The sequence below is a fragment of the Pseudochaenichthys georgianus genome, chromosome 23 (genome assembly GCF_902827115.2).
Source record: "Pseudochaenichthys georgianus chromosome 23, fPseGeo1.2, whole genome shotgun sequence".
Taxonomy (NCBI): domain Eukaryota; kingdom Metazoa; phylum Chordata; class Actinopteri; order Perciformes; family Channichthyidae; genus Pseudochaenichthys; species Pseudochaenichthys georgianus.
Genome location: NC_047525.1, coordinates 9601003 through 9616829, shown reverse-complemented (window position 1 = coordinate 9616829; position 15827 = coordinate 9601003). Strand labels below are relative to the sequence as shown.

The window sequence follows — 15827 nt, the reverse complement described above, 5'->3', positions numbered from 1 at the left end:
CAATAAGGACGATTGATGTGATAAAAAAAGCTCCTCCCTCAGAGGACAGGTGTCACACATCAGCTCCAACAGCACTAAGCATGTTATGAATGCAAATCACAGCCTTCACATGGAGAAGGGTGAAAGATGGATGGAGATGGATGAAAGGGGGAAAGTAGAAAGAGGGATAAAGAAATGCTGGATGAACATGCTTAGTGTTGTCATTTGCCTCTTGCTTGTATTCAGGAAAATGTATATTGTATATTTAGCTGTAATGAATATTTTGTATCCAGTGTTTTTAGTGAAAGGCTGTATGCCTCTGTGGACTAAATAATATCTGCTTAGGAGATGGTGGAGACCAAATTAAAGCTAAAAGGAGAGTGAATATTGGGATTAAATGTACTTCCTTGCAAAACATGTCGCTTTAAATGATGTAGATTCACAAAGTACTATATTATACTATATAAGTCCATTATATAGAAATTAAGCCAATGGAGTTGCGCGCTTTACCTCCTTAACCATACATGTTAGACGTTTAAAGCATTGAAGAGCGCAAGGAAAAAATACGCTGGATAAAAGCAGAACTCCAGAGTGTTTTGCTCTTGGTTCATAACAATTCAGTAGGCCTTGAAAACATGAGGAACCATAAACTTACAAATTGCTGGAGTTGTAGTTTGGGTAAAGAAATACCTATTCAGATGGTTTTGTTGTGATTACTTAGCCTCAAATGGGGTTATTGCCACCTGCCCCTACAAACTAAAATGAAAACAAAGTAAGTCATGTGTGTGTTTTATCAGGTTGGAACGGCACATGATACCAGGAGAATATCTAACCGAGATGAGGAAAAGAGAGACGAGTAAAAGGAAAAGTCTTGGAGGAAAGCAGGAAACGGAATTTCCACACCCTGATATGGGTTGACCCCCGCCCAGAGAACAGAGAGGGCACATTCTCCCCTCCTCCCCTCTTTTTCTTCTCTGCCCCCCCTCCCAACTTTCTCTCTTTACTCGGACAATAGGGGACACAGTGAAACAATGCAAAAAGGAAAGGCTGGGGTTTTGTGCGGCAGCAATATGGGGGTGGGCTGAGAGGGGGAGACGGGTGAGAGGCCTTGGAGCTTTACAGGGGGGTCAGAAGAGAGTGATGGAGGCTTTCTCTTCCTAGGAGAGAGCGTTTTGATGAGGGGAAATGTATAGAGGATCAGCAGGGATGAGGGGGGGGTCCTTAATGTTAATGTTAATGGTGGGGGGTAGAGAGGGGGGTTAGTGCTGAGGGTAACACAAGCACGTGGCCTCTGAGGCCAGGGTTGAGTTTTCAAACTTGTTCCTGCTAGACTGAACCCGAAAGTGATCATGCTGAGCCAGGCAGAGAACACGTCCGGCTTTTACTGATGCGCGCGCGCGCACACACACACACACACACACACACACACACACACACACACACACACACACACACACACACACACACACACACAACACACACACACACACACACACACACACACACACACACACACACACACACACACACACACACACACACACACACACACACACACACACACACACACACACACACACACACACACACACACACACACACACACACACACACATACCATGTATACATCACTTCAGGGGACATTACATTGACTCACATGCATTTCCTGGAGACTTATCCTAACCTTAACCATAACCAACACATAACCTAACCCTTACCCTAACCCTAATCCTAAACCTAACCAAGTCTTCACCCTAAAATGAATGATTCCCCTCATGGGCACCTCCAATTTGTCCCCATAAGGGAGGCGAGTCCCCACACGTGACTGTGTAAACAGATTTAGGTCCCCACAAGTATAGTAATGCTAGGCCACACACACACACACACACACACACACACACACACACACACACACACACACACACACACACACACACACACACACACACACACACACACACACACACACACACACACACACACACACACACACACACACACACACACACACACACACTATTGAAACTAAACCTGGATAAATATGTTTATGCTTACAATCAGGCTTGGGGAGTGGCGGATGACAAAAAAAGTACATTTTTGTAATGTATCAATAAAGATGAATATATTATAGGTAGACGTACTGCCTGAATTTTGTTTTAGGTTTTCATTTAGGCTATTCTTTATTTTACATATATTTTTTAATGCAGCAGGTGGACACCTGATTTATTAAAACAAAAATATTGTTTGCTTTTAATTAATATATTAAACTAAAACACTTTTTTATGCTCTACTATTCTGTATCTTTTGCCTAAATGTAGAACACATATTTGATCCTAAATATCTTGGTTTCTTCTTTTTAGGGATACATGGCCTCTATTACCTCTATCTATTGTCTTATCTATTGTAAGATAAGATTTGTTACAGGTAGCTAGTAGTTGTAACAGATTACATTTTAAAGTAACCCTCCCAACCCTGCTAACAACTGTGTAAAGTAAAAGGGGTCAACAGACTTCGCAGTTCCCTTTAGCTCTATTTCAGCTCTTAGTTCTGATAAAGTTAGCAACCATGGTGAATATGTTGATGCATTAAGAAATACAGCTTGGTTACCTTTAAATGTTTAGTTTTGTTGACTAACTGCTGCTATAAAGAGTTGATGAGGCCGGATCAGAAACCTGGATATGATTGTTTAATTATTGGTTTCTAACAGAATACAGCCAGAAGGTTCCTCAAAATGTGTATTTAATGTGTGTGCAGGTTTCTAAAAAACAACCTTATGTTTAAGTGGGCAACACACAACTAGGATACAAGCAAGTCAAGTCACTACTGGAATGACTACAGAAAATATATCCAGGGAAAAAGGGGGAAAAAGAGAAAGTGAGTGAATGTGCTGACCTTAATTAAACTGCCTCTGCTGCCTGTATGTGAAATAATGGAAAGACCTGATCACAACTGTGGCAGCCATTTTGCAGTCACCTTGTACACAAAACACTGTCATGGCAACCGTGGTTCACATTTACAGCCAGCAGTACTGATGAAGTGACGCTGATTTCAGTGAAGATATTTTTGTGGTTTGAAGGCCACAAATAAAAACAGTAACATGCATGTAAGCGTAATGCAAATAACATAACTCTGAAAACTCATGCTGCGCTGCCAAACCTTTTTTAACCCTCGTAACCTTATTTTAAACTCAAGTGGAAATCCCAAGGTTAGGAATAATATGAATTGCTAATGGGAAAATGTGTATAAAATGATACAAAAGAACTGTAGAAATTGTACAGCTGATAGAATGGTACAGCCATAAAAGCCTCTTTAATTATCTCACTCAAGATTCATATTCTTACATTCAGATACATTTAATATACTGTACGTGATTCTGTTGAAAAAGAACATATTTCTGATTCTAAAGGGGATTTAAAGTTCAATCTGGAGTTAAAAAAAAGCATCAGGGATAAGATAGGCACATCCCAAACAGGTTGATGTGCCTAATGTTTCCAGTTTGCTGGTTTGGTGTCTTCCCACTGAGCCATATGTGGACAAGGTGACGTGTTTACGGCAGCTAAAAAGTCATTTGCTCGTTGAAATGATCTAAAAGAACTGTAAACATCAGATTATGCAAGCAGTATCTCAGGTTCAAATGGTACGTTTTAAATAAAAACTAAAATGGGATGAAGACATGGCCGATTTATTATATAATTATGCAATAACCTTTATAAAATAGGATTTTTGTTTTGTTTTGCTCTTTACAATAGTAGAAATTGACATAACAGATATAACTAAGGTAAAAGAATAACAGGCGAAATACATTTGATCAAGTATGGCACTTTACAAAGTGGAATTATAGAATATTATCGTTTTATAATAATCAATCTTTGAGGAATTCTGAGACAATAAAATATAGGCCTACATGTCTTAAAGGCAGTTAAAAAAAAAGACATAGTAAGCAGGGTCAAAGTTTACATAAATCTTTGAATTTGAGTAGTTGGGCAGCTAAACATAATAATAATAATAATAATAATAATAATAATAATAATAATAATAATAATAATAATAATAAGGAGATAGCGAATATATTGCATTTCTGGAATGCATTTAATTTTACAAAATGAATTCTATCTAATTCTTAACATTTCTCAAGGGAAGGATGTGAATTAAGATTTATGAACACCACGAGGCCCAAAAAGTGACTTTGGAAGTCATCAAATCCTCTGCGTTAGTCTCTAGCTTCATCTAGTGGCACTAACTTGCATTGCAGTCAGCCATCAGTAGGTCAGAACAAATATGGTACATGACCTTATTATGTTTCCCTGTTTAGATGAAGGGTAGTCAGGCCAATGTGACTTCAGGAGGGTATGGCCACAGTAATAGCTTTTTCCGAACACGAGGTCCACGAGTGATATTTTGCTATGGTACTATTGGATTAAAACAATATGCTTATCATATTTCAAAAGAGGCAGCTACTTTTAGGAGGCTACGACATGCATTTAGAGTGTATTAAAGCACAGACTGAAGCATCATGTAGTTTGAATTCATTCATAATGTCATATTTCTTATTGTGTTTTTCTATTAGTGCTACTGTCCCAATCCACCAGACGGTGGCGGTAATGCAGCATGTCGTTGTTTGCCGACCGCCAATAAAACACCAACAACCACACGAAGAAGAAGCTCCTCCGCGGCAGATCTGACCGACCGAACGACCGAACTAGTTTTCAGGCGAACAGGAGCACCAGGGCGGCCCGGGAATTGTAACTCCGCAGAATGGGAAACCTGCTGCTCTCCTCTAGGTAACACGATTATATTCTGCTTTGGCAACTTTGGAAAGGGCAACTTGCATGAGCATTTAAATAAAAAGGAAGAAGCTGATGGTGTTCTACATCCGCCGGTTATGATTTTTGCAATACGCATTTATAATCAGCGAGGACTATTTCTCCTGTTGCATCGCCATTGGTAGTTGTAGTTGAAGCGTTTTAAAGCAGATCTCATCTATTTTAACCTTTCCCCCCAGGCAAGATGAAAAACTCATGATGATCATGGATGTAGCAGACGTGTCACATAGGAGATTAGTGACATTATTGAAAAATATAATTATATTTAGTTTTTTGTCGATGCCAAACAAAACTGCAATATTTGATTTTCTGATTCTCAGGAGGATGTGTAGTGAAATCGTCAGTTAAATACAAAATAACCATTTGTGTGGGAATTCTTTAAAATTGATCGTTTTTAAATATTTTATAACATTTTACCATGGTGATGGTGTGAAGCCTACATATTTGAGTTTATTCATCAACATGTGCTTGCCTATATTTAATGATTGTCTTGTTTTATTTGTGCCTATTATGTGGACTGTCCCTTTGCTGTAACAATGCATATTACCCATTCCAATAAAGGTTTTTCTGATTTCTTGATATCTCTCTAGGGGTGATATATGCCCGTCTGATCACGTCAACGAGGAAAGTTTGTTGCCAGGAGGATCAGCAAGGGCATAACTTATTATTTCGCTCGCACTCTCGGGGGCAGAGGACAGGCATTATCTGCTGCCAAAGAATCTCAATTGCATACTGCACTCTGCCCTATTTCTACCGCATCACCCTCAGCTCAGCACCTCAGTGACCCCTCCCCCGCAGACTCCTCTTCCTCCTCTCCATTGCTCTCAGATTCTCCTTCACACACATCTGCCTCCTCCCCAAACCACTCACAATCTGAATCCACTGCCCGGCCCCTTCTTCTTTTCTTCTCCTGGCTCGGTGCCCGGAAAGTGGCAGTGGCCAAGTACCGGGACCTTTACCTGGACCGGGGCCTGGATGTCCTGCTGGTCCAGAGCAATGTGATGCACTTCCTGTGGCCTCGGTGGGGGCTAGACTACGGGATGGAGGTTTTGAAGGTTCTGGAGGAGCCTCAGTTTGCAGGGAGGGCGGTGCTGGTCCATGCCTCCTCCATCGGGGGCTACACTTTCACACAGACACTCACCCACATTGCTGAGGGAAAGGAAAAACATGCAGGCCTGGCCAAGAGGGTGATAGGACACATCTATGACAGCCTGGTGGTTGGGAGTCTGGAGCATATGGCAATAGGTGAGTGAGTGTCGCTCTCCTCAGGTTACTTTTCGTAGGATATGCCAGTCAGATCTTTAAATAATTAACTTGTCAGTCTGACCAGGAATTATTTGTGGCTGCTCGTGTCTGTGCTGCCTAAGGAGAGTGTGTGCAAACGGTTTATACATTCATCCCGTTCAGTTATAATATTTGGACATGGTGTTCATATTTTTTTTACGATTTAGGCCATTTTTACAACAGACTTAACATGTATTTCAAACTTTAGTATGACTTTAAATATTTCAGTATATCATAATCTCTTCTAAATCGGCCTTAAAATTGTAGAAAAGGTTTCAGAACTTACCCTCACATTTTTAAAGGTCCCATGACATGGCCATTTTCTACTGATCATAATTCCATTGTTGAGGTCTACTAGAATAGATTTATATTGTTCAATGTTCCAAATCCCAATCCCATATAGTATGTGTATTCACTCTCTGTCCTAAACGGCTTGTTGGAGCTCCTGCCCCCCCCGTCCCTATGAGCCCACTGTGCTCTGATTGGTCAGCTCGCCGACTCTGTTCTGATGAGTCCACCACCATTACAGCGGAACATCAGTGATTATGTGTTACAATGGCGTTTGTTAGCAACCAGACAATGACACCAGTAATGACAAACGGATGAGAATGCTGCGTGGGGTCTGGGTGCCGTGTTGGCGGGACGTTGCAGTGCTCGCTGCTCCTCCCTTTGAGGCTCGAGGAGCGGACAGTTTGAGCTGGATTACTGGTGTTGTTTCCTGGTTGCTGTGTGGGGTCTGCGAGACAGCGAGACACAGCGGAACTCAGCCTGAGCACACACACACACACACACCACACACACACACACACACACACACACACACACACACACACACACACACACACACACACACACCACACACACACACACACACACACACACACACACACACACACCACACACACACACACACCACACAGCCTGGCTGATAATAAGATAAGGCTGGGTGAGTGTGAGTGTGTTGTGTGCCGCAAAGCTGCGCGGAGTACCGCGGCTGAGAAAAGATAATGCTGCGTGTGTGTTGTGTGCGTGTGCGTGTGGAGCTCGTAGCCGTTCTGTCATGACCGGGTACGTCACTATGACCAGGAAGAAAAAGATGGAAAAAGAGAAATGTCCAACGAGGCGTTCTGGGGCAGCAGCAGACAGGTCTTTTCTGTGTTAGAGTTGTACTCGCTACAGGGTGTACTTTGAGGGTTTGTGACTCTGCAGACCGTTTACATGCAGAAAAAGCTTCATAACACAAGGGGACGGGTAATAACCGGAAAAAGCATGACATGGGACCTTTACGTTTTTTTCAGTATCAACGTAACCCAGTGGTGGTTGCGTGTTCAACCATTGTAAACAGGGACCCCTAATGGCTAATTCAGCATACTTTAAATGTGGCAAATTCTTCATAAATGTAAGAAAACATAGACAAAAAAACACTCGAAAGCATTTCAGCTGTGGCCCATAACCTTCAGCAGTATTGAAGTTTGAAACCCTGTCACATGTTGTGGCAACTATGTGGCAGGGTTGTGTATATTTATGTAATAATACCACTTATTATTAAATATTAACCCTCTTGATGTTTTACTTTCTCTATTTTCAGGCCTCGGCAAGACTCTCGTGCCTCGTTTAGAGAGCTTTGTCAAAAACATCGCTATGCTTTACTTCTGGCTCTTCAAAACCCACACAGCAGACCTCTACAACAAAAGCATCCAAGTTTTCCAAGACATCCCGATTACTGCGCCAGCACTTTTCTTCTTCAGTGAAAACGACGCCATGTGCAACACGGCTGACATGGAAACGTTAATGGACCGATGGAAGAGGAGGGGTATGACTGTGGAGAGCAGGAAGTGGAAGGAGTCCAAACATGCAGCCCACTTGCGATGCCACCGAGAAGACTACCTGTCCACACTGGAGAAATTCTTGAACTTGCTGCCTATTTCCTCCCTCAAAGCACAAATGTAAACTGCTTTTTATGAATTCAAAGACAATGCTCTTTGATCCTTTTATCTTGCAGCTGTAGCATGATTTACTAGTATAACTTAACAGATCATTTTGACTCCTTGTAAAGCATTCTGTATTGTTTAGTTTAGATTCAATATAAGGATATATTTAAATTGATATGCACTATTTAACTATTGATTGAGTAGCCTTTTGTCATGAGATGCTTGCTTTGCACAAGAAGTGTTCTTTAACGACCTGTGTTTGCACATTGATATCAGAGACCAGGTTTTTGCACAAAATGTAAGATACGATTTAGAAATAAAGTTAAAATGTGCATTGCATTGTTCCTAACCTCTCTTGTCACCCGTGTTTTATTTCACACACACACACACATACCATGTATACATCACTTCAGGGGACATTACATTGACTCACATGCATTTCCTGGAGACTTATCCTAACCTTAACCATAACCAACACATAACCTAACCCTTACCCTAACCCTAATCCTAAACCTAACCAAGTCTTCACCCTAAAAATGAATGATTCCCCTCATGGGCACCTCCAATTTGTCCCCATAAGGGAGGCGAGTCCCCACACGTGACTGTGTAAACAGATTTAGGTCCCCACAAGTATAGTAATGCTAGGCCACACACACACACACACACACACACACACACACACACACACACACACACACACACACACACACACACTATTGAAACTAAACCTGGATAAATATGTTTATGCTTACAATCAGGCTTGGGGAGTGGCGGATGACAAAAAAAGTACATTTTGTAATGTATCAATAAAGATGAATATATTATAGGTAGACGTACTGCCTGAATTTGTTTTAGGTTTTCATTTAGGCTATTCTTTATTTTACATATATTTTTTAATGCAGCAGGTGGACACCTGATTTATTAAAACAAAAATATTGTTTGCTTTTAATTAATATATTAAACTAAAACACTTTTTTATGCTCTACTATTCTGTATCTTTTGCCTAAATGTAGAACACATATTTGATCCTAAATATCTTGGTTTCTTCTTTTTAGGGATACATGGCCTCTATTACCTCTATCTATTGTCTTATCTATTGTAAGATAAGATTTGTTACAGGTAGCTAGTAGTTGTAACAGATTACATTTTAAAGTAACCCTCCCAACCCTGCTAACAACTGTGTAAAGTAAAAGGGGTCAACAGACTTCGCAGTTCCCTTTAGCTCTATTTCAGCTCTTAGTTCTGATAAAGTTAGCAACCATGGTGAATATGTTGATGCATTAAGAAAATACAGCTTGGTTACCTTTAAATGTTTAGTTTTGTTGACTAACTGCTGCTATAAAGAGTTGATGAGGCCGGATCAGAAACCTGGATATGATTGTTTAATTATTGGTTTCTAACAGAATACAGCCAGAAGGTTCCTCAAAATGTGTATTTAATGTGTGTGCAGGTTTCTAAAAAACAACCTTATGTTTAAGTGGGCAACACACAACTAGGATACAAGCAAGTCAAGTCACTACTGGAATGACTACAGAAAATATATCCAGGGAAAAAGGGGGAAAAAGAGAAAGTGAGTGAATGTGCTGACCTTAATTAAACTGCCTCTGCTGCCTGTATGTGAAATAATGGAAAGACCTGATCACAACTGTGGCAGCCATTTTGCAGTCACCTTGTACACAAAACACTGTCATGGCAACCGTGGTTCACATTTACAGCCAGCAGTACTGATGAAGTGACGCTGATTTCAGTGAAGATATTTTTGTGGTTTGAAGGCCACAAATAAAAACAGTAACATGCATGTAAGCGTAATGCAAATAACATAACTCTGAAAACTCATGCTGCGCTGCCAAACCTTTTTTAAACCCTCGTAACCTTATTTTAAACTCAAGTGGAAATCCCAAGGTTAGGAATAATATGAATTGCTAATGGGAAAATGTGTATAAAATGATACAAAAGAACTGTAGAAATTGTACAGCTGATAGAATGGTACAGCCATAAAAGCCTCTTTAATTATCTCACTCAAGATTCATATTCTTACATTCAGATACATTTAATATACTGTACGTGATTCTGTTGAAAAAGAACATATTTCTGATTCTAAAGGGGATTTAAAGTTCAATCTGGAGTTAAAAAAAAGCATCAGGGATAAGATAGGCACATCCCAAACAGGTTGATGTGCCTAATGTTTCCAGTTTGCTGGTTTGGTGTCTTCCCACTGAGCCATATGTGGACAAGGTGACGTGTTTACGGCAGCTAAAAAGTCATTTGCTCGTTGAAATGATCTAAAAGAACTGTAAACATCAGATTATGCAAGCAGTATCTCAGGTTCAAATGGTACGTTTTAAATAAAAAACTAAAATGGATGAAGACATGGCCGATTTATTATATAATTATGCAATAACCTTTATAAAATAGGATTTTTGTTTTGTTTTGCTCTTTACAATAGTAGAAATTGACATAACAGATATAACTAAGGTAAAAGAATAACAGGCGAAATACATTTGATCAAGTATGGCACTTTACAAAGTGGAATTATAGAATATTATCGTTTTATAATAATCAATCTTTGAGGAATTCTGAGACAATAAAATATAGGCCTACATGTCTTAAAGGCAGTTAAAAAAAAAGACATAGTAAGCAGGGTCAAAGTTTACATAAATCTTTGAATTTGAGTAGTTGGGCAGCTAAACATAATAATAATAATAATAATAATAATAATAATAATAATAATAATAATAATAATAATAATAATAATAATAATAATAATAATAATAAGGAGATAGCGAATATATTGCATTTCTGGAATGCATTTAATTTTACAAAATGAATTCTATCTAATTCTTAACATTTCTCAAGGGAAGGATGTGAATTAAGATTTATGAACACCACGAGGCCCAAAAAGTGACTTTGGAAGTCATCAAATCCTCTGCGTTAGTCTCTAGCTTCATCTAGTGGCACTAACTTGCATTGCAGTCAGCCATCAGTAGGTCAGAACAAATATGGTACATGACCTTATTATGTTTCCCTGTTTAGATGAAGGGTAGTCAGGCCAATGTGACTTCAGGAGGGTATGGCCACAGTAATAGCTTTTTCCGAACACGAGGTCCACGAGTGATATTTGCTATGGTACTATTGGATTAAAACAATATGCTTATCATATTTCAAAAGAGGCAGCTACTTTTAGGAGGCTACGACATGCATTTAGAGTGTATTAAAGCACAGACTGAAGCATCATGTAGTTTGAATTCATTCATAATGTCATATTTCTTATTGTGTTTTTCTATTAGTGCTACTGTCCCAATCCACCAGACGGTGGCGGTAATGCAGCATGTCGTTGTTTGCCGACCGCCAATAAAACACCAACAACCACACGAAGAAGAAGCTCCTCCGCGGCAGATCTGACCGACCGAACGACCGAACTAGTTTTCAGGCGAACAGGAGCACCAGGGCGGCCCGGGAATTGTAACTCCGCAGAATGGGAAACCTGCTGCTCTCCTCTAGGTAACACGATTATATTCTGCTTTGGCAACTTTGGAAAGGGCAACTTGCATGAGCATTTAAATAAAAAGGAAGAAGCTGATGGTGTTCTACATCCGCCGGTTATGATTTTTGCAATACGCATTTATAATCAGCGAGGACTATTTCTCCTGTTGCATCGCCATTGGTAGTTGTAGTTGAAGCGTTTTAAAGCAGATCTCATCTATTTTAACCTTTCCCCCCAGGCAAGATGAAAAACTCATGATGATCATGGATGTAGCAGACGTGTCACATAGGAGATTAGTGACATTATTGAAAAATATAATTATATTTAGTTTTTTGTCGATGCCAAACAAAACTGCAATATTTGATTTTCTGATTCTCAGGAGGATGTGTAGTGAAATCGTCAGTTAAATACAAAATAACCATTTGTGTGGGAATTCTTTAAAATTGATCGTTTTTAAATATTTTATAACATTTTACCATGGTGATGGTGTGAAGCCTACATATTTGAGTTTATTCATCAACATGTGCTTGCCTATATTTAATGATTGTCTTGTTTTATTTGTGCCTATTATGTGGACTGTCCCTTTGCTGTAACAATGCATATTACCCATTCCAATAAAGGTTTTCTGATTTCTGATATCTCTCTAGGGGTGATATATGCCCGTCTGATCACGTCAACGGAGGAAAGTTTGTTGCCAGGAGGATCAGCAAGGGCATAACTTATTATTTCGCTCCACTCTCGGGGGCAGAGGAACAGGCATTATCTGCTGCCAAAGAATCTCAATTGCATACTGCACTCTGCCCTATTTCTACCGCATCACCCTCAGCTCAGCACCTCAGTGACCCCTCCCCCGCAGACTCCTCTTCCTCCTCTCCATTGCTCTCAGATTCTCCTTCACACACATCTGCCTCCTCCCAAAACCACTCACAATCTGAATCCACTGCCCGGCCCCTTCTTCTTTTCTTCTCCTGGCTCGGTGCCCGGAAAGTGGCAGTGGCCAAGTACCGGGACCTTTACCTGGACCGGGGCCTGGATGTCCTGCTGGTCCAGAGCAATGTGATGCACTTCCTGTGGCCTCGGTGGGGGCTAGACTACGGGATGGAGGTTTTGAAGGTTCTGGAGGAGCCTCAGTTTGCAGGGAGGGCGGTGCTGGTCCATGCCTCCTCCATCGGGGGCTACACTTTCACACAGACACTCACCCACATTGCTGAGGGAAAGGAAAAACATGCAGGCCTGGCCAAGAGGGTGATAGGACACATCTATGACAGCCTGGTGGTTGGGAGTCTGGAGCATATGGCAATAGGTGAGTGAGTGTCGCTCTCCTCAGGTTACTTTTCGTAGGATATGCCAGTCAGATCTTTAAATAATTAACTTGTCAGCTGACCAGGAATTATTTGTGGCTGCTCGTGTCTGTGCTGCCTAAGGAGAGTGTGTGCAAACGGTTTATACATTCATCCGTTCAGTTATAATATTTGGACATGGTGTTCATATTTTTTTTACGATTTAGGCCATTTTTAAAACAGACTTAACATGTTATTTCAAACTTTAGTATGACTTTAAATATTTCAGTATATCATAATCTCTTCTAAATCGGCCTTAAAATTGTAGAAAAGGTTTCAGAACTTACCCTCACATTTTTAAAGGTCCCATGACATGGCCATTTCTACTGATCATAATTCCATTGTTGAGGTCTACTAGAATAGATTTATATTGTTCAATGTTCCAAAATCCCAATCCCATATAGTATGTGTATTCACTCTCTGTCCTAAACGGCTTGTTGGAGCTCCTGCCCCCCCGTCCCTATGAGCCCACTGTGCTCTGATTGGTCAGCTCGCCGACTCTGTTCTGATGAGTCCACCACCATTACAGCGGAACATCAGTGATTATGTGTTACAATGGCGTTTGTTAGCAACCAGACAATGACACCAGTAATGACAAACGGATGAGAATGCTGCGTGGGGTCTGGGTGCCGTGTTGGCGGGACGTTGCAGTGCTCGCTGCTCCTCCCTTTGAGGCTCGAGGAGCGGACAGTTTGAGCTGGATTACTGGTGTTGTTTCCTGGTTGCTGTGTGGGGTCTGCGAGACAGCGAGACACAGCGGAACTCAGCCTGAGCACACACACACACACACACACACACACACACACCACACACACACACACACACACACACACACACACACACACACACACACACACACACACACACACACACACACACACACACACACACACACACACACACACACACACAGCCTGGCTGAGAAAAGATAAGGCTGGGTGAGTGTGAGTGTGTGTGTGCCGGCAAAGCTGCGCGGAGTACCGCGGCTGAGAAAAGATAAGGCTGCGTGTGTGTGTGTGCGTGTGCGTGTGGAGCTCGGAGCCGTTACGTCATGACCGGTACGTCACTATGACCAGGAAGAAAAAGATGGAAAAAGAGAAATGTCCAACGAGGCGTTCTGGGGCAGCGCAGACAGGTCTTTTCTGTGTTAGAGTTGTACTCGCTACAGGGTGTACTTTGAGGGTTTGTGACTCTGCAGACCGTTTACATGCAGAAAAAGCTTCATAACACAAGGGGACGGGTAATAACCGGAAAAGCATGACATGGGACCTTTACGTTTTTTTCAGTATCAACGTAACCCAGTGGTGGTTGCGTGTTCAACCATTGTAAACAGGGACCCCTAATGGCTAATTCAGCATACTTTAAATGTGGCAAATTCTTCATAAATGTAAGAAAACATAGACAAAAAAACACTCGAAAGCATTTCAGCTGTGGCCCATAACCTTCAGCAGTATTGAAGTTTGAAACCCTGTCACATGTTGTGGCACTATGTGGCAGGGTTGTGTATATTTATGTAATAATACCACTTATTATTAAATATTAACCCTCTTGATGTTTTACTTTCTCTATTTTCAGGCCTCGGCAAGACTCTCGTGCCTCGTTTAGAGAGCTTTGTCAAAAACATCGCTATGCTTTACTTCTGGCTCTTCAAAACCCACACAGCAGACCTCTACAACAAAAGCATCCAAGTTTTCCAAGACATCCCGATTACTGCGCCAGCACTTTTCTTCTTCAGTGAAAACGACGCCATGTGCAACACGGCTGACATGGAAACGTTAATGGACCGATGGAAGAGGAGGGGTATGACTGTGGAGAGCAGGAAGTGGAAGGAGTCCAAACATGCAGCCCACTTGCGATGCCACCGAGAAGACTACCTGTCCACACTGGAGAAATTCTTGAACTTGCTGCCTATTTCCTCCCTCAAAGCACAAATGTAAACTGCTTTTTATGAATTCAAAGACAATGCTCTTTGATCCTTTTATCTTGCAGCTGTAGCATGATTTACTAGTATAACTTAACAGATCATTTTGACTCCTTGTAAAGCATTCTGTATTGTTTAGTTTAGATTCAATATAAGGATATATTTAAATTGATATGCACTATTTAACTATTGATTGAGTAGCCTTTTGTCATGAGATGCTTGCTTTGCACAAGAAGTGTTCTTTAACGACCTGTGTTTGCACATTGATATCAGAGACCAGGTTTTTGCACAAAATGTAAGATACGATTTAGAAATAAAGTTAAAATGTGCATTGCATTGTTCCTAACCTCTCTTGTCACCCGTGTTTTATTTCCCGACACCAATGTATATGAACGGCAAAGGCAGCTTTAGATAGTCAGTGCATGGTGGGATTTTGTTACTTGAGGGATAATAGCTCAGGCAGCAAGCCATTTTCAACAGGCATGATGTAGGACAGCTAATAATAGTAATAATAAATGATATTTATATAGCGCCTTTCAAGGGACCCAAGGTCGCTGTCAAGCGGCAAACTCTGGGGAACAGCCGGTGTAGGCATAGACATATAAAGAGTAGACGCCGCATTGGCTGCTGGGGCGCAAGAAATACGGCCGCCATCTTGGACCGGTCATCCTACAGACATTCTACCCAGAGACAGCAGAGGTTTCAAGATGCCAGAGCACTGTGCAGCGTATTGCTGTGCAAATCGGCGGACGATTGCGAACAGGGGTCGGGGGATTACTTTTCACAAGTAAGATTCAACATTATAATTGGTTGTATTTTGTAAATAGAATATTATTGTACTGTATTGATGTCCGCCAGCGAAATCGTAGCCAGCAAACATTATGTTCATGGCCAACTGAGACTTTATAAATCGCTGCTGTAACAAGTGAATGTCCCCGTTGTGGGATGAATAAAGTAAAATCTAATCTAATCTATCTAGGAAGAAGAAGGAAGAAAATAAGCTTGACCTCCTTCTTAAAATGTTTTTGTGTTGACTCTCAAATCTCCCGTTTTTATTTTGAAGGT

The 15827-nt window shown here is 41.0% G+C and overlaps 2 protein-coding genes and 1 long non-coding RNA gene across 3 annotated transcripts; all 3 read left to right on the top strand.

Annotated features, from left to right (window-relative positions):
• The first annotated feature begins 4338 nt into the window (after positions 1-4338).
• LOC139432932 (uncharacterized) lies at positions 4339-5453 on the top strand. The gene is made up of 3 exons (XR_011642504.1): positions 4339-4385; positions 4547-4760; positions 5393-5453. It is a non-coding gene; the product is annotated as an uncharacterized lncRNA (long non-coding RNA).
• Positions 5454-5704: 251 nt separating this feature from the next.
• Positions 5705-8366, top strand: LOC117439089 (uncharacterized). Its single transcript, XM_034074821.2, has 2 exons — positions 5705-6047; positions 7675-8366. Exons 1-2 carry the CDS (start codon positions 5804-5806, stop codon positions 8034-8036), a joined length of 606 nt encoding a protein of 201 aa, XP_033930712.2. The 5' UTR covers positions 5705-5803; the 3' UTR covers positions 8037-8366.
• Positions 8367-11281: 2915 nt separating this feature from the next.
• On the top strand, positions 11282-15108 carry LOC117439338 (transmembrane protein 53-like). Its single transcript, XM_034075245.2, has 3 exons — positions 11282-11518; positions 12149-12804; positions 14417-15108. Exons 1-3 carry the CDS (start codon positions 11493-11495, stop codon positions 14776-14778), a joined length of 1044 nt encoding a protein of 347 aa, XP_033931136.1. The 5' UTR covers positions 11282-11492; the 3' UTR covers positions 14779-15108.
• The last annotated feature ends 719 nt before the right edge of the window (positions 15109-15827 follow it).